The sequence below is a fragment of the Artibeus jamaicensis genome, unplaced genomic scaffold (genome assembly GCF_021234435.1).
Source record: "Artibeus jamaicensis isolate MK-2021 breed Jamaican fruit bat unplaced genomic scaffold, CSHL_Jam_final contig_497, whole genome shotgun sequence".
NCBI classification, from domain to species: domain Eukaryota; kingdom Metazoa; phylum Chordata; class Mammalia; order Chiroptera; family Phyllostomidae; genus Artibeus; species Artibeus jamaicensis.
The window spans coordinates 2,006,740-2,023,692 of NW_026521863.1; the positions used below are offsets into that span (position 1 = coordinate 2,006,740).

Below are 16,953 nucleotides of genomic sequence, written 5' to 3' on the forward strand. Positions count from 1 at the left end.
AAAGATAAATAAATAAAAATCTTTAAAAAACAAAAACTCTTATTAATGGTAAAACAAGACTGTTAATTAAAAAATTAAAAAAAAAAACATTTCCAGTGGGGAAAATACAGGTTAAGTATGTTTGGAAGTTTTTTGAATGATCATTTCTTTGGTATTTCAAAGAGCCCTGTTTATTATTAATGGGCTTTTGTTTTAAGCTGCTTTGAAGTCCATTGAGAAAGTTGCTAACCCCTTAGATGAGTGTAAGTACATGATAATATAAAATAAGATATAGTGACCACACTGTATGACAAGAATGTCACTTCTGTCATGGATTGTGTCAGGATATAGTCATTTGCTACTGTTTGTGGACCTAGGTAATGGATTCCTTTTGAAAGGAAAACAGCCGTGGTCTTCCTGTGGATGTCTGTGGTTCGTGTGTCTGGCTGTGCTCTTTGGAAACGCTGGTTAGAAGCGCTCTGGCGAGGCTCCTGTTTGAACTGGCTGGGAAGCGGCGTGGGAGGCTCTGGGGCGCCCGGGTCCCTGGAGACCCACGTGGTCCGCGGGGAGGGGTTCAGGCGTGGGCACCCACTGCAGCGCACTGACTCCTGGCCGGCGTCTGTCGTGTCTCTTCCCCACAGCTTTGAGCTGGAGAAGCTGTGCCGCTTCATCATGTCGGTGAAGAAGAACTACCGACGCGTCCCGTACCACAACTGGAAGCACGCGGTGACCGTGGCGCACTGCATGTACGCCATCCTCCAGAGCAACTGCGGGCTCTTCACCGACCTGGAGGTGCGTGCGTCCCGAGCCTGGCGGCCTGGCAGGCTTCGTGCCCGCGTCTGGAACACACGTATGGTGTGGACGTGCGCCATGTTTTAGGACAGGTCGGGCTCAGTGAATGGGTAGAAGCACATGGTGTAGAGTGCTGTTGCCAAGCATTTATTGAATTATTTTAAGAAGTGTAGATACACAAATTCCACCTTCACTAAAAATAACCCCCAAGGAAAGAGTGATTTCTGTAGCCCTTCTTCCCCATTAAGTCTTCTGAAGGCATGTCCCAAGTGCACTTTCCCTGTGGGCCACGTGTCCTGGATGAGTAGACACGGCCTGCTTTTCGGCCGCCCAGAGTGCTAACTACAGTTCGGGCCCCAGCAGTGCCTGCGCTCCTCCGTGGGGTGGGCAGGGGGCCTGCGGAGTCTCACCGATGGTTTCTGGTCTTCCACCCCTGGGGACAGTTCCACACTGGGCATTCTGGTCTCAGGGCGGGGAGGTTCCGAGACGGCCTCATGTGCTTGGGCCCCACCGTGTGCCAGGGCCCCTTTGCCCAGCCAAGCCTGGCGTCTTTGCACCTGGTCCCAGTGAAGCTGGGAGAGCCATCACCAAATCCCCTCTCCCTGTCTCGTAAAACTGGCATCCTGCTTCAGAGGACATCTGTCTGTGTGGAGAAGGGAGCCGTCATCTCTTAATACACAAACTGCTGGCACCGTTCCCTGGCTCAGGCAGAATATAAGGCCTAGGTGATCCTCAACCTCCCTCCTCTGTCTTCCTCTGTCCTCTCCCCCTGTGCCTGGGCCACCTTCCTGAACCCCTGGACTCTTGGGGAAGGTTCACCTGCAGCCATGCACTCCGACCACTCCCCCACCTGGCCCTCCTCTCCCAGAGGCCCCTGCTTCCCTGTCCTCGAGCACCTGTGGCCCCTGGTGGCTGCCATGGGATTGCCTGCCTCCTGCTGTGCCCTGCAGCCATTTGGCACACGCTGTATGATTTCCTTGTTGTAGTCGTAATTTCTAGTAACAATAGCACTGCTAGAATGTAGCGATGAATACATTTCTAACGAAGGACCGGCACTGCCCTCTCCTCGTGCAGCTCCGTTTTATCTGTAAATGAGAACATTTGCTTTCATGTGATACCACCTACACTTACTCCCAGAGTTGAGGGGGGAAACACAGGAATAACTTGGCTCTCAAGTTCACAGGCAGAACAGCCATGAACCTAACCTAAGCTAGATTACTTAGAACGCCAGAGCCCAGAAGGGTGTTGCCACCTGAAGGGTGGAGGTCAGTGTGCAGGCGTGGTGAACGGTGGCCCCCGCATCTCCCTTCGCCCTTCTTGGTTCTGAGTGTCTGTGTACTGCCCTGTTTCTCCAGCGCAAAGGGCTGCTGATCGCGTGTCTGTGCCACGACCTGGACCACAGGGGCTTCAGTAACACCTACCTGCAGAAGTTCGACCACCCGCTGGCCGCCCTCTACTCCACGTCCACCATGGAGCAGCACCACTTCTCCCAGACGGTGTCCATCCTGCAGGTGGGCGGCCGGGCCAGTGTGCCAAGGCACCGAGGCTGTGGGCGCTTGTTTGTGGCCCACGCTCGGTCTCTGTGGGTTCAGGCTGGGACTTCTCCGGGGCGAGATTGAGTGTGTCCGGCAGTTTTGCATTTGGTAAGAACATGATGCCCCAAGGCAGGGGTGGCTTGCGTTGCTAAATCCATTCACGTGGGTCCCCCTCGTCTTGAGCCAGGGTGTGTTGAATGATGATCTTGAAAGTGAGCTAGATTTGGGGTTTTAAGTGCCTTCCAAAGTCCATTTAATTTTTCGGTTTTTTAAAACTTTACTTCCTTGCATTTAGGATATTCTTGGTGATTGATCAAGGCAGGGACACGTGTCACTTCTCTGAAATACCTGTTTCTCCTTCACGTTCGGCCTCTTCCCTCACGTCACCTGGGCAACCGCCACCCCGGAGGGCCTGGGCCCTCTCACAGACGGCTGTTAGCCAGGCGTCTGTTTGGCCTGGGGACGGTGGCCCCTCTGTCTTCCTCTCGCTGTCCGTCCTCTGCTTGGGGAGAGGGACCCTCCCAGGCCTTCAGGTCCTGTGTTGGCAGGAGGGGCTGGGAATGTTTGGGCAGTGACCGAGTCGCCAGGTGTCTGTCAGTGGGCTGTTCTTCCTCGTGTCACCTGGGGGTCCCTCTCCACCCCATCGGCTTCTCCTCCCGTGCCTGTCACTCACCGCCAACTCTGCCCAGTGGGCCTGCACAGGCCTGAGGAGCTGGGCGAGGAGGGGCAGACGTGAGGTGCTGGCCTGAGGACCTGCTGGGTGCGAGTGACAGGCACAGGAAATGCAGACGGTCTGTCTTCAGGTCACACCCTGCAGGCAGTGAGCTGGCCACCCACGTGGGCAGGTTCTGTCCCCGAAAGCAGCCCCCAGACGCCAGTTCTCTTTTTTTTATTTTTAATGATGTGTAGATGGATGGATGCAAACGTACCTCTGTACTTAGAAATTTCAGCACGCTAGGAGGATCGTGTGGGTGTATGTATATGTGTGTGTACACACACGTATGTAAAACATGCTTTTTGTAAATAGACATAGAAATTCACGTCAGCTTATTCTCCTGTGGCCTTACGCTCATGCTGGGCTGTTTGTACAGGAAGAAGGATGAACAGGAGTGTGCCGCAGCATAACAGAGAGCCCACGCTAGGGAGACGTGCCCGCCGTGCTGCCGCGCCCGCCAGGCCCGTGGTGGTCTGTGTCTTTGCAGCGAGCCTCGGCAGCGTGGGTTCCGGGTCAGGACATGGTGCAGCAGCGCTCCTAGAACAAGCAGGGCACAGGAGCTCGTGGCAGAAGGGCATCCGGGCAAGCTGTGGGCATCTCAAAAGTTGCCGGAGGGTAGTCAGGTTCTGAGCAGTAGAGATGGGATTTCAGCCACTGGAGAGGCGACGACAAGGCGCCTTAGTTCTTCCCTTGGCAGAGAAGATGAGGGCTCAGTAGACTGCCAGAGCAGGAAGCTGGGGAGCGGAGCTGGGGGTTGCCCTAGGTCCCGGTGACGGCCCCCCCTTCCTGTCAGACACTGAATCCGAGTCGCAGACTGACCAAACCCTCCGTGCCAGCCGTGGTGGGGAGGGGGCGTGCTGGCGCCCTGAGCAGGCAGCCTGCACCTGCGGCAGGGAAACCCAGGAGTGGCGGCTCCCATCCTTCCCTGGCAGTTCCCGTCCCTGCAGCCGATTCTGTGTTTTGCTCTCGATCTGTCTGAGTATTTGTCTTCTCAGTCCATCCGGCAGCCCCTGGAAAATCAGTTCAGGGCAAGTGTATTTACTGAGCACCCCCCAGGGCCACCCCGTTGTGGGCAGGGGCGAGTGGTGACAGACCGAGCATCGGGTCTTGTCCTGGGGCACCATGTCTGCAGGGAGGAGGGACAGTGCCATTGCCTCGGCTTGGCCCCGTTGCCGCTCTGCTCTCCGGCCTGCACTCTGCCACCAGGCTGTGGTTCTCACCTGTGTCCCAGGCTGGAGGCCTGAAGACTTGTCCCCCAAAGCTCCAGCTGGCATCAGTGGGCCATCCCTGCACAGCGGGCAGGGGGACAGATAGAGTCACGAGTGAAGTAAGGAGCCGACAGGACCAACTGGACAGAGAAGCTCGAGTTCTTACCTTTTGCTGAGCTGGCACGGCCTCTTGGGCATCAGGGCCGTTTCCTGTGGTGACCGGCGGCAGAGCTGTGTGCGGGTCGTGCTGGCATCGAGGGGGTTGGGGGTGGAGCCCAGTGGGGCCCACCTGCAGGAGTGTCCCTCAGAGACTTTCCTACCTGACGTCCTGAGTCGGGTCTTCTGTCGGTTTGTCTGTCTGACCACCCCTCCCTGCCCTGACCACTGTTCCTCCAGGCCGGCGCCTCTCAGGTCCCCTCCCCAGTGCGTGTCCGAGCACGTCCCCTTCCTCAGTGACAGGTGTCAGGCTCCGAGGCTTCCGAACAGCAGCTTCTCTTTCTCGGTTGACACGTGAGGGTTGTGCCTGCCGCAGTCTGACCCGGGGCCGCCGTGCCTGCCGCGCGCCCTAGTTCTGGGCCGCCCGCCGTGCCACCGCCTGGACTCCCTGGTGCCTTTACGGCTGCCTCTCCTCAGCTCCGGGCTCAGCTCCAACGTGAGCTCATCCCGGTACCTTGTTCTGTGACATGGCTGGGGCCACAGCGTGTCCTTTGGTGCATGCCCTTGGGTGGCCCCGAGCTCCTGGAACGGGCATGTGCTTTGGCCGCTCTCTATTGCAGGGTAGTTTGCGGGGTGAGCGAGCTTTCCTCTGCTCTGAGTCACGGGTGCAGAGGACCGTCCCTGCCCTGCACTGGCCTCCTCAACTCTCGGCCGCTGACCCCTGGATCTGTGCCTGTGGGCAGAGGTGGCCCATGAAGGCAGAAGTAGGGAGAATGAGAGAGAATTCCGATTTGGCAGAACAGTGTATGCCAAGTGCACACACGGGAAACTGTGGGTGTTGCTGACGGGGGTGAGTAGATCAGTCCGCTTGGGGCCAAGGGTGCAGGCGGCTCAGTGGGAGCGGGTGAGTGCCCTGCCCTCAGGAAAGGATGTCACTGGCGTGGACAGTGACAGCTGGGGAAGCGGGCTTTGTTTTCTCCCCCCAACCTCACCCTCGTCAGCAGTGACTCTGACGGAGCCATTGGTGTCAGAAGGTCAAGTGCATTTTCTGTTCTCTTTCTTTTGGTGCTGCTAATGATTGTTTTGAAACTCAAAATGACTCTTTTCCTGTCACTTGCTGTCTGTGAATATCCCATGTAAAGTACTAAAAAGTCAAAAATCTCAGAAAACAGACCAACAAGGAATGACTATTCTTATTATTAAGAAAATTTTCTCAATATTCCACTCATCTTGAATTATTCAGGGCTTTCAAAATATGTTCAGATTTGAAGAAAGTTACCTCCACACCCAACACTTCAGGGTCCTATGGCATTTTACTACCTTTTATAGCAGCGACATTTCTGTGACACAGCCAATGTGCTTCTTCAGTCTGTCTGCACCCGGAGGGGTTGCTGTTGTCTGTTGCAGTTATGACAAAATTGTTGCCTTTATTGAAAACCAAATGTGCGTGACACAGAGGCTGGCTTCAGTCTGTCCTTGCCTACAGACGTGTTCCGACTAGAAATGGCCTTTGGCCACCAAGTTCATTTCCGGGCGTGTCTGTCTGTCTCTCCTTCTCACTCCCCCTTAACTCTGACTGCAAACGTTACTCTGATAAACTTTATCCCCACCACCCTCTTAATCAGCGTTCTGTCACTTACCGAGTACTTCCTGTCAGCCGGGGACTCGGGGCGATTGCACTTGTTCACGGTCCACTTGTTCATGGGTCCACTTTGCGGTGCGCACCCTGCGAGGCCGGGACTCTTCCCAGTTCATACATGAGAATCGTGGGCAGCATGGAGGTTCAGTGACTTGTCCGTGTCACAGCTAGAAGTGGAAGTAAAAACGTTCCTGTTACAAGTTTTCATTATGAAAGTCCTGACTGTTTCCGCTTTCAGTGTTGAGAAGTAATGAAGGAAATAGTGAGTCTGAAGCAGCTGGCAGGACACATAGACCCTTTACCACGGGTTTTCATCTGTCCTGGACCATGCACGCCTTAGAATCAAGGGTCCACGCGTGATCCTGATGGCCCACTCAAACGTGGTCCCCCGGAGGGTTATGGAGCCCAGACGGGGGTGTCCCTATTTTAGAGAGAGTGAGACACTCAACGGCACCCCAGAATCTGGTCCACCCCGCATGGGGTGGCATGTTGGTGACAGAGCGGAAGGGCACAGAGATGTGCGAACCGCCTGTGGCTCGTCTGCAGGCGCCCTGCCGGTCGCAGACCTGTGCGGGAGGACCGGGCTCTCACACTGCAGCTGAACAGCTGTTCACGATGGGGAAGCCGAGGCCAGCTGCCCCCTGGGCCGTGGCCACGTCAGAGCAGAGCAGGGTCATAGTGTGCAGGGAAGAGACCCCTCTTCGTGACCTTCCGAAGTTGTGGGGAGGAGCCGAGGCTGGGAGCCGCTGGGAGGGCTGCCGTGCCGACTCCCCCCACCCCCACTCCAGCCTCCACGCGCACAGCTCTGCCCGGTGCCTCGCACGCACATCCTGAACAGTTACCTGGGTCCTGCCTGGCCGAGCTCCCTCCTGCAGCCGGCCTGCTGTCCCGGTGAATGCCGCTGCAGGGGAGGGGTGGCCGCCCTAAAATGACTGTGGTGACCGGGACATGCAGGTCCTGTAGTCCCCCTCCAGTCAGAGAGGCAGCTCGTACTGTCCGCTTCGGACGGATGTTGGACAAGTGTCTGCGTGTGGTGATTTGGGAGAGGGACCGTGCATCGGGAGTGCCGTGTGGACTTCGAGTGCCGGGCAGACGGAAGGGAGGAGAGCCGGCCCGGGCTGCCTCTGCCTGCGGCCGTGTCGCGGGGGAACGGAAACATCCGCGACAGAGCAGAGCGGGCTGTGCAGGAAGACTGTGGTGGACACAGACGGTGCGCCAGCAGCTTCCCGACAGTGGCAGGGAGTGGGCCGTGTGCTGCCGAGGTGCCCAGGTGTGCAAAGAAGCCCTCTGATAACTTCCAGTTCCACTGTGTTTTGTCGGCCCACAGGTATGAGTTCAGGACAAGTGAGAGCAGTTGACGTCAGCCGCATGCCGGGCTGCAGTGGCCGGCAATGAAGTGACAAAGTGACTGATGAGTGCACAGATTTAATGCGTCTTACCGTCTCAGTCTGTCTGCAAAAACCCATTTTTGTGTCAATTACAAATAAAAAACTTACATTCTCAGAGGGAGGAGTTACTGAGAAGCGTTTTTAAAAGACTCCCTTCCAGGCTTGTTGGGAGACCTGCCCCGCTGAGTCAGGTCCCTGAGGACAGAGAGGCGGCCTCCCCCTCGGTGACTGGTGCATGTCAAGTCCCGGGCGCTGTCGTCTGGGACCATGGGGTGTTTGCTTTGCGGATGAGGACACGGTAGCGCGGTTCTTCACTGGGTGTGCCCGAGGGGCCGGGGCCAGGTGACTCTCCAGCCCAGTAATCTTCGGTGTGATGTAAAAGTTACTACCACTTCTGATTCAGGGAGAATAGTTTGTACTGAAACATTTTACAGTCCTTTAATTACTTACCAGAAATGTCCCCAAACCAGGTACATAGTTAACTCACTGCAATTTTGTGGTAGCAGATGATGTTACTGTGGTTCCAATAGTTCACCGAAGGAACAGCCTCACAGGTGTAGCTCAGGAGACGCCCAGACGTGAATTCCATTGGTCACTTCAGGCTGCTCCTTGTTTCCCTACACCTGTCATTTGTGGCCCAGCTGCCACCGACTGACTCTCGTTTTCTGGGGACGAGGATGTGCTAGGTCCAAGCCGGTGCGCGTCATTGCTGGTTTCCGTCTCTCCCCTAGCTGGAGGGGCACAACATCTTCTCCACCCTGAGCTCCAGTGAGTACGAGCAGGTGCTTGAGATCATCCGCAAAGCCATCATCGCCACCGACCTCGCGCTCTACTTCGGGAACCGGAAGCAGCTGGAGGAGATGTACCAGACCGGCTCGCTGAACCTTAATAACCAGTCACACAGGTAACCCAAATCTGGGAGGCTAGGAGCCCAGGAAGTGGGGTCTGGAGTAAATGTATATTTAAACACAAATGTAACATGGCGTAAGTTTATATTTGAAAGTTAAAGTGTAAATATATGTGTGTGTGTGTGTGTGTGTGTGTGTGTGTATATATATAGTTTTATGTGCACTTTTCATTGACTTTGGGTATTTTTATTTGACAAAATCTCTGACAGTATACTGGGAGGGGATTTGGAATATGAATTAGACCCTACGTGGGTCACACGGGAGGCGTGCTTTCAGAGGGGAACCCCTGACAAGCTTGGTCATGTGCCTCGTGCCGGCCCAGGCCTCACAGGCCCCAGGGCCAGTGCAGAGGGTCTGTCCTCCAGCGCCCACGCTGTGCCAGCCGAGCTCCTGTGACTGCTGCACGGAACTGGAACTGCACTTCGTTGGTCTCACAAATGCGTGTTCCAGTTCTGAGCCTCGGAGAATCGGCACCCTGCGTGGTCAGAACCAAGCAGAGAGCCGCGTGGTGTCAAAGCTCTGTCTTGGGGACACAGAGCCAGCACGAGGGGTTCGGGTCCTTCAGTGCCCAGGGGGCACCAGGCTCTGCGTGTACACAGGAGACGCGTGTGCACGTGTATGTATATGTGGGCACACTTTCACTCCACACTTTTTAAAACAAAAATGTGATTTTGCCAAGTACATTTCTTTTTTCAGAGTTCTGAAACTCTGAACTATGTAAAGATTTATTTAAATCTGTCATGTATGATGCACAGTTCCACATAGATCTTTTCATTATCGATAACACTGAACTAACTCTTGCCTACGTAGTCTTACCTACTGGTCCTTTAAAAATACACAGCACACACACGTGTTGCTAGACATGGACACACACTGCATTTTCCAGAAGGACAGTGGGGGCACTCACCTTCCCACTCCGGGGAGAGCTGCCCCATTGATGGTGCTGGTCGAGGGCAGCTCCCCACATGGGTCTTTCATGCTCACAGACTGCTGCTCCTACTTCCATTCGCCTCCTCATAGCTTTTCCTTATTTTTGTTGAATTGTTTACTTTGTAAATTGGTTGGCAATGTATATTTTGTTAAGGATTAAAATTTGTTATACAGTACAATCATTTTTTTCAGGTAATTTTTCAAAAGGCACTGGGTTGGCCAAAAAGTTCACTTACTTTTTTCTGTAAAGATAAGAGGCACATTTTTCATTTTCACCAGTAGCTTCATAGACTTGGATATTCTGAGTGTGTCGGCTGTCTCCCACGTGGTAGAACGCTGACTGTTCTCGGTGAACATCTCGATCTGATCACTGTCGACTCCAGCTGGTCCACCCGACTGTGGAGCATCGTCCAGCGAGAAATCTCCAGCAGGAAACCTCGCAAACCACTTCTGACACGTTCAGTCAGTCACAGCACCTTCTCCACACACGGCACAAACTTCTTTTGTGTGTTTCAGTTGCGTTTTTACCTTTCTTGAAATAGTAAAGCACAATATGCCGAAATGCTGCATGTTTCCTTCCATCTTCGATGTTAAAAGGGCTGCCCAAAACTCCAACATCTTGGGTAAGTTTTTTAAAAAAATGCACGTTGTTATGACAGCTGTCGCAATACAGTTTGACTGAATTGCTTCAAATGAATTAAAGACAAGGAAACATTACTAGAGCCATCTTACAGACTAAATCAAATGAACTTTTTGGCCAACACAGTATATTCAGATTTTCTTTCTTTTTTTCTTGTTTACGTGTTTTTTAATATTTTTTATTGTATTTTTCATTACCATTTATTCCCCTTGTACCCCCCGCAGTCCCCACACTCTTGTCCGTGTCTGTGAGTCCTTTTTGCTCGGTCCCTCCACCCCCAACCTCCCCCTCCCTTAGCTGTCGTCCTGCTCTCCATCCGTGAGTCTCAGTTCAGTTTGTTCATTGTTTTCCACATATGAGTGAAATCATATGGTATTGTCTTTCTCTGACTGGATTATTTCACTTGGCATAATGTTCTCCAGGCCTATCCATACTGTTGCAAAGGGTAAAATTGTCTTCTTTTTAATGCCCAAGTAGTATTCCATTGTGTAAATGTCCCATAGGTGTTTTATCCACTCATCTACTGATGGACACTTGGGCTCCTTCCATATCTTGGCGATTGCAAGTAACGCTGCAGTGAACACAGGTGTGCTTATGTTTGAATTAGTGTTTTGGGTTCCGTTGGATACATTCCCAGAAGTGGGATTGCTGGATGGAAAAGCAAATCCACTTTTCATTTTTTGAAATATCTCCACACCCGTCTGCACTCCCACCCACAGTGCCCAAGGGTCCCCTTGTTCTGCCTCCCCGCCACCACTTGTGGTTTGTTGGTTTATTGATGGTGGCCATTCTGACAGGTGTACAATGGTATCTCATTGTGGTTTTAATTTGCATCTCTCTGATGATTAGTGACATTGAGCATCTCTTCGTATGTCTGTTGGCCTCTGTGTGTTCTTTTTGGAGAAGTGTCTGTTGGGTCCTTTGCCCATTTTTAATTGGATTGTTTGTTTTTGGTGTTGAGTTTTATAAGTTCTCTATAAATTTTGGATATTAACCCCTTATCAGAGGTATCAGTGAGTATGTTCCCCCATTTCGTGAATTGTCTTTTTATTTCGTTGATGGTTTGCTGTGCAGAAATTTTCAGTTCGATGTCATCCTGTTTATTTTTTCTTTTGCTCCCCTTGTCCAGATTTTCTTTTGATACAAATAAATTTAATTTCATAAGGCCACATCCGTCATTTTTTATCAAATCTCATTTTCTATTTTACTTGTCTTTCAGGTCATATGACCAGTAGTTAAATTTTTCTTTGTGTATTTATATAGTCTTAATTCTTATTTTAGAGCTTAATGTTTTGGGGTTGTAGTTTTATGAGTAACTATTTTTTCCAGATAGGTTGAATCAGTACTACTTAATTAATAATTTATTTTTCCACTGAATTGAATTTATTTTTTTTTTATATAAACTTGACCAACTCTCGGGACTTGTTAAGCCATCGAATACAAACTATGTAGTTTTTAACTGTGATCATACTGTTTAATTACTGTAACTGTTGAAATGTATCATCTATTTCTGCAGAGATGATCTTCATCTTTCATTTACTTCCCAAGAGTTGTGGTCATAGCAACGCCCAAAGATACGAGTTAGATTTATTATTTTATTTTGACTGAATCCCAGGGAATACCTCTGCCCTTCAAAAATTCCTTGGCCCCACTTCTTCCAAAGATTTTTCTTACTTTAGACTTAAGTGCATATCAAAGGAAGGACACAACATTAAATACTTGAAAAATACTTTATACAACTTAGAAACAGAACTGGAAAAGTTGTAACTAATTTGTCATTAAAGAGGAAAAAATTGGTACTTTTCTTTATTAGAAGTACTTAATGTAAACTTTATTTACTTACTGGTGAATAGTGAAATAAGCACTGTGGAGTTGTTCTGCCTCAGCAGTGCTGACAGTGAAGTCTCAGGGATGATGACCCGTTCGTCTTCTTCCCAGCCCTGACCTGCTCCCTGCGGAGCTGTCCCCGGAGAGAAAGTGGGTGCCAGGTGATTCATAGAGTCCAGTTAGTTACTGAGGCGTTTTTGTTTCATAGATTTATGAGGTACAAAATATTTATTACATAAAGATTACTAGAATGTATAGCCAATTTTTTGTAAATATAGATTGAATGAGTTTGAATGATTTCAAAGTCATGAAATAATTATTTGTAAACAGAATAAGAGCTTTTTTCATGTTACCATTTCTGTTTAAGTGAATTTACCTGTTGAACAAACAGTTAACACTTGTTACTTTAGAAGCCCAAATCCAGAAATAAACCTTCTTCTTTTGAACCACAAAGTGCTTCAGAAACCACCTCATCACAAACGCACCAAGTGCTCTGGTCACATTAGGGCTGCTGAGTGTCCCCAGGGCATCTGCCTGCAGTCACAGGAGGCACCCACGTCACTGCCTCGCTGCTGATCCTGCGGGGCCTCAGTGTGACGAACAGGCACTGACCAGGTCTGCGTTCCTGTGTTCTAGGGACCGTGTCATCGGCTTGATGATGACTGCCTGCGACCTTTGTTCTGTGACAAAGCTGTGGCCAGTGACAAAGTTGACGGCAAACGACATATATGCAGAATTCTGGGCTGAGGTAGGTCCTTGGTTTCTTGCTGAGTTAGGTGATGTGGAGAAATGGGGAAAGAGAGAGAATAAAGGTGTCGGTGAGGTAGTAACGTGTGCTGCTCACGTTACAAGTTGTTTCAGAAACTCCCGTCGAGGCCGCGGTGACGAGTTTAGCACACAGGTAAAAAGTGAGGCCACCCGCCACTGTCCCGGACTCCCACGAGAGTGTGAGCTCTCTGGGCTCGCCGGGAAGAGCCCAGGGGTGGCTCCAAGGAGTGACGGTGCAGCCCTTTCCCTGGTTCAGCAGTGGGTCTCGTCCTCACTCACTCAAAAGTCACTGCCTCCCGTCTCCTTGGGCGCGGGCACTGAGTGTCCCAGGGACACGTGCGTCCCCGCTGCACACGCCTGCAGTTAGGAACGCGAGAGCATCACTGTCCTGTGCCACAGGCTGTGTTGCCAGAGCAGCCAGTCGGTCCGCAGCCGACTGGTGTAAATTACTTGTTTCTGAACGCCTTTTCTTGACGGAGTTCTCTGAACGGCCAGGAGTGTGTGTCTTACTCCTCGCTTCGCTTTCTGAACGGCGAGTAAGTGGACTTGACTTCCGCGGGTCGAATTAACCCGCCGGAGCCCGGCCCCTGCACCTCGAAAGGCTGGTTGAGCACAGAGTATTTTATGAGACAAGGAGGACAGAGGGCATGCAGGTCACTCGGCCCAGAGCCTGCGGCACAGTGACTCTCCAGTGGACACCCGCAGTGCCACCCTTGACGGTGCTGCGTGGCCGGTTACCACCACACCTTCACCGGCGCAGTCCGGGTTGGTACCCCCCCGGCGCCTGGCTGCACCCAGGTCAGCGCACTGGGGGGAGTTTTTTAGGAACAGGGGAAGGCCCTCAAGTCCTTCCACGTTCTGTTCTTGTTCCTCCTGACCCTTCATTCACTGTGTTTCCTCTCTCTCTGACTTCTCTCTCCTGCACGCGGGACCCAGAGGTTCAGCTGGGTGTCTGGGCATTCAGTGCGGGGACTCGGGGTAAAAACCAAGTGATGACACGTTACCGTTGGTGGAGCTTTCTGTTGTGTCGGTCTCTAGAAACAAGCTTCATTTCAGAGACAGTTTATAGGTGCAGGGAAGAACTCCTGGGTGCCCCAACGTGTCGCCGCGGACAAGCTGAGAACACACGACTGTCCCCACCTCTTGCAGGGCGATGAGATGAAGAAGCTGGGGATCCAGCCCATCCCCATGATGGACAGGGACAAGAAGAACGAAGTCCCCCAAGGCCAGGTACGAACCGAGCCGCAAGGCGGTCCTCAGCCCCACGTGGGAAACCAGCAAGCCCCACCCTGAGTTCTGTGTGCAGTGCCTGGGCTGCCCGAGGCCCGGCAGTGAGTGTGGAGCCCCAGGGAGTCCTCTTGGGGGATGAGCACCAGCCAGGTGGCCCGTGGCGGTGCCTGCCGCGGGCTGCAGTGAGCCTTCCCGTGCTCGGGCGCGCTCAGGTGTGTCGCTGACGGCGATGGGAGCGTGGGCTCTGACAGGGAGTTGTTTCCCAGCTGGTGTCCCCACCTCTGGGCTGGTCCCCGAGGCTGCTGGCCGACCTTGGAAGCCGAGGGTGTTGCCGGAGGGCTGGCAGTCGGGGCGCAGAGCTGAGGCCCCTGGAAACCTGGGCATCCCGTCCCCCTCCAGATGGAGCAGCAGTGCGCAGGCGTGCCTCTCTGACTCGGAATTGAGGGGATGGATGGGGTTGGTGGTTAAAGCAGAAAACATGTTGTCACTGAACATACAAAGATTGCGGCGGGGAGGGTAACATCATAGATTTTGACGGCTCTACCTTTTCTAAACCAATAACGTGTCGTATCTTAGTACGTATTTGTCTCATTTTGTGTCATCGTAAATTGACACTCATTTCCTCTCCAGGTAATATACATAAAAATACGTAGTTTATGTTAATTTTTTATTTTTGGAGAGTTCTTGGCCCTGTTAATTTCCGACATGTGCATGTATGGTATAATAAATTTCTCAGTCTTTTTAAACCACCGATTGTCTAATGTCACCAAAGGAAGTTGGTTATGGACAAATAATTGTCATATGGACTTCAGGGTAGAGATGCTTTCAGAAGATTCACAGGATGACAGTTTTGAATGGGCTCTCCAAGTTTCCTGCTTTATTTAAGTTGGGTAACTGTCAGGACAGACGCCAATGCGCAGAAGGTGCCGACGTGGCGAGGGCTGCGTGTGCGCTTCCGCGCCCTGGCCTGGCTGTGGCTTCAGTGCGCAGCGGCGCGATGTCCCCACACAGTGTGTCCGACTGTGGGCCCGGCGTGCGGAGTGTGCAGGCGGCACGTACGCTCCGAGTTCGGTGGCTTCCCACCTTGGGCGAGGGCGCTTTCCCGTGAGCGCAGTGGGCAGTGAGCCCGTCCCGCCTGGCGCCTGGTCTGCTGGGCCTGCCGCACGGTGGGAGGCGTCCCCACCCTGAGACCGTGTCCCGTGCGCCGGTTCTCTCTCCACTCACTGTTCATCCCTTCCCACTCGCTTGATTTATTTACCTGGAGTTTATCACGTGACACAACCCAAGATAGCGACCTGACCGTGTCTCTCTTCTGGATCTTGCAGCAGCCATCCCGAGGGGAGGACGCACGGGTGGCCGAACATGACGTCCAGGGTTGGGCTGTGTCCCGGTGTCACTTAATTACGAGAAGCGTTTGTTTTTTCCAAAATGACAGGTTCATTTACAGTGTGAGAGAGTTTGGAATAAACCACTTCTGTGATCAACCAATATTTTATCAACTGTATTCTAAATTGTGGTTCCTATGAAATTATTCTTTGCCATAATAATAAGATACTCTACTTTCCAATATATAACCTTTTCCTCAGCATCTTCTGCTCCGGAGGTCTGTGAACAGGGGTGTCCAACCTGCGGCTCCTGGGCCGCATGCAGCTCAGGATGGCAACGCATGCCCCGCACCCCCCCCCCACGAAATTGTGAATTTTCTTAGAACATTATGAGGTTTTTCTTTTTCGTGATTACGTGTTGCAGTGTATTTAGTGTGTGGCCCGAGACAACTCTTCTTCCAATGTGGCCCAGAGACGCCACAAGGTTGGACAGCCTGCGTTAAAGCCGGCACGTGTCCACGTGAGCCATAAAGTTAAAGACAGAAGCACAGACATGATTCTCCCGAGATCACTAGGCAGCCGAGCCGGCAGCAGGAGAACGCAGACAGGAAGCGGGTGGATTGACCCTTGTAGATCCTTTGCACATGTCGTCGAAGTTCATTTTTTAAGTGGTGTTAGGCTGCGGCTTGGAGGTCACCTTCCCCAGGGGCCAGTGATCCCTTGTCTGTGTTTGTCAGCCGCTGGGCAGTTACTTTGGCTCCACAAGCGGATGGCCTGGAGCCGGGCAGGACTTTTATTAGTCCACCTGTCTGTCTGCAGGCCAGTCAGAGTTAGCATCATTTGCTGGCCGATGGCCCGGAATTCCCAGTAAAACCGCTCCTTAACCTGTGCTCTGAAAGTGCCGCAGCTGAAAAACTGGAACGGGACTGCGGAGAGAAGCGTGACAAGGCGGTGGGGCGGCGGGGTGCAGGGCAGAGCGAGGGCGGGAGGGGTGAGTGCAGTCTCGGGAGGCCGGGCCAGGCACTGAAGCTGGCACCAAGCACAGAGCAGCCCTTCGGGGCTCTTCAGTGCCAGTCGTCTGTGTGCGGGCGCGGCGGTTCCGCCAGGCTGCCTCTGGGAGAATCCGAACTGGACCCGAGGTGAGAGCAGCACCTGAGCCGTGATCTGACTCACCTATGAGTAGATACTGTTGAATGTTGCACTGGGGTTTTACAGCGGGTTTTTTCCGTATGTTTAAAACCTTTCTGTGTTCCACTTGTGGGGTGTGTTTAGTGCATTTTGACAGGCACTCCGCAGGGGTGGTCTGGAGCCCCGATGCCCCATAGCAAAGCTCAGCCCTTGGCTGTACAGTCGGGCTCAGGGGGCTCGGGGAGCAGGACGCGCCGGGGAGTGCGGCGGGGCCCCAGGTGCTAACTGCCGTGTCTCTTGCCGGTGTCCGCGCAGCTCGGCTTCTACAACGCGGTGGCCATCCCCTGCTACACCACCCTCATGCGGATCTTCCCGCCCACGGAGCCCCTGCTGCACGCCTGCAGGTACGGCCTGTGGGGGCGGGGAGGGAGCGGACGGCGTCCCCGTGGTGGGTGTCCGTGCCTCACCTCCGAGCTGTCATCTCACGGCTGTGCATGTGCCCAGGAGTCATATCTGTGTCAGGAATACGGAATCCTTCAGTCACCAGAAGGGACCAAGCCTTTTTAGAAAAAGGAATTGGTGGTGCCCCTCCCTCCCCCCTCCTCACCCCAGTACTGTGTGTGAAAAGACGGGACAGTGACATCTGTCCAGACTGCTGCTTAGGAGGGGAGCTCAGCCTAGGCCAGGACGGGACGGGGTCCTTGACTGGGGTCACCTTTCTTTCTGACGGGGGTGGCTGCGTGTCAGAGAACGGGAGCCGTCTGCCACCTGCTCCAGCGTCCGAG

At 52.9% G+C, this 16,953-nt stretch overlaps 1 protein-coding gene and 1 long non-coding RNA gene across 3 annotated transcripts in view; one reads left to right on the top strand and one right to left on the bottom strand.

The window, feature by feature from the left end:
- The window catches only part of PDE10A (phosphodiesterase 10A), a 335,996-nt gene that overhangs the window by 312,568 nt on the left and 6,475 nt on the right, over nucleotides 1-16,953 (top strand). For both annotated transcript variants that reach the window (XM_053668737.1, XM_037126093.2), the window contains 6 exons: nucleotides 621-771; nucleotides 2,127-2,282; nucleotides 8,144-8,316; nucleotides 12,354-12,465; nucleotides 13,635-13,715; nucleotides 16,484-16,572. In XM_053668737.1, the coding sequence (XP_053524712.1) occupies nucleotides 621-771; nucleotides 2,127-2,282; nucleotides 8,144-8,316; nucleotides 12,354-12,465; nucleotides 13,635-13,715; nucleotides 16,484-16,572 (762 nt within the window). The remainder of the gene's footprint in view (nucleotides 1-620; nucleotides 772-2,126; nucleotides 2,283-8,143; nucleotides 8,317-12,353; nucleotides 12,466-13,634; nucleotides 13,716-16,483; nucleotides 16,573-16,953) is intronic.
- LOC128627970 (uncharacterized) lies at nucleotides 2,280-6,148 on the bottom strand. The gene is made up of 4 exons (XR_008392274.1): nucleotides 6,026-6,148; nucleotides 4,396-5,118; nucleotides 4,242-4,308; nucleotides 2,280-4,031 (listed from the first exon to the last, which is right to left on the bottom strand). It is a non-coding gene; the product is annotated as an uncharacterized LOC128627970 (long non-coding RNA).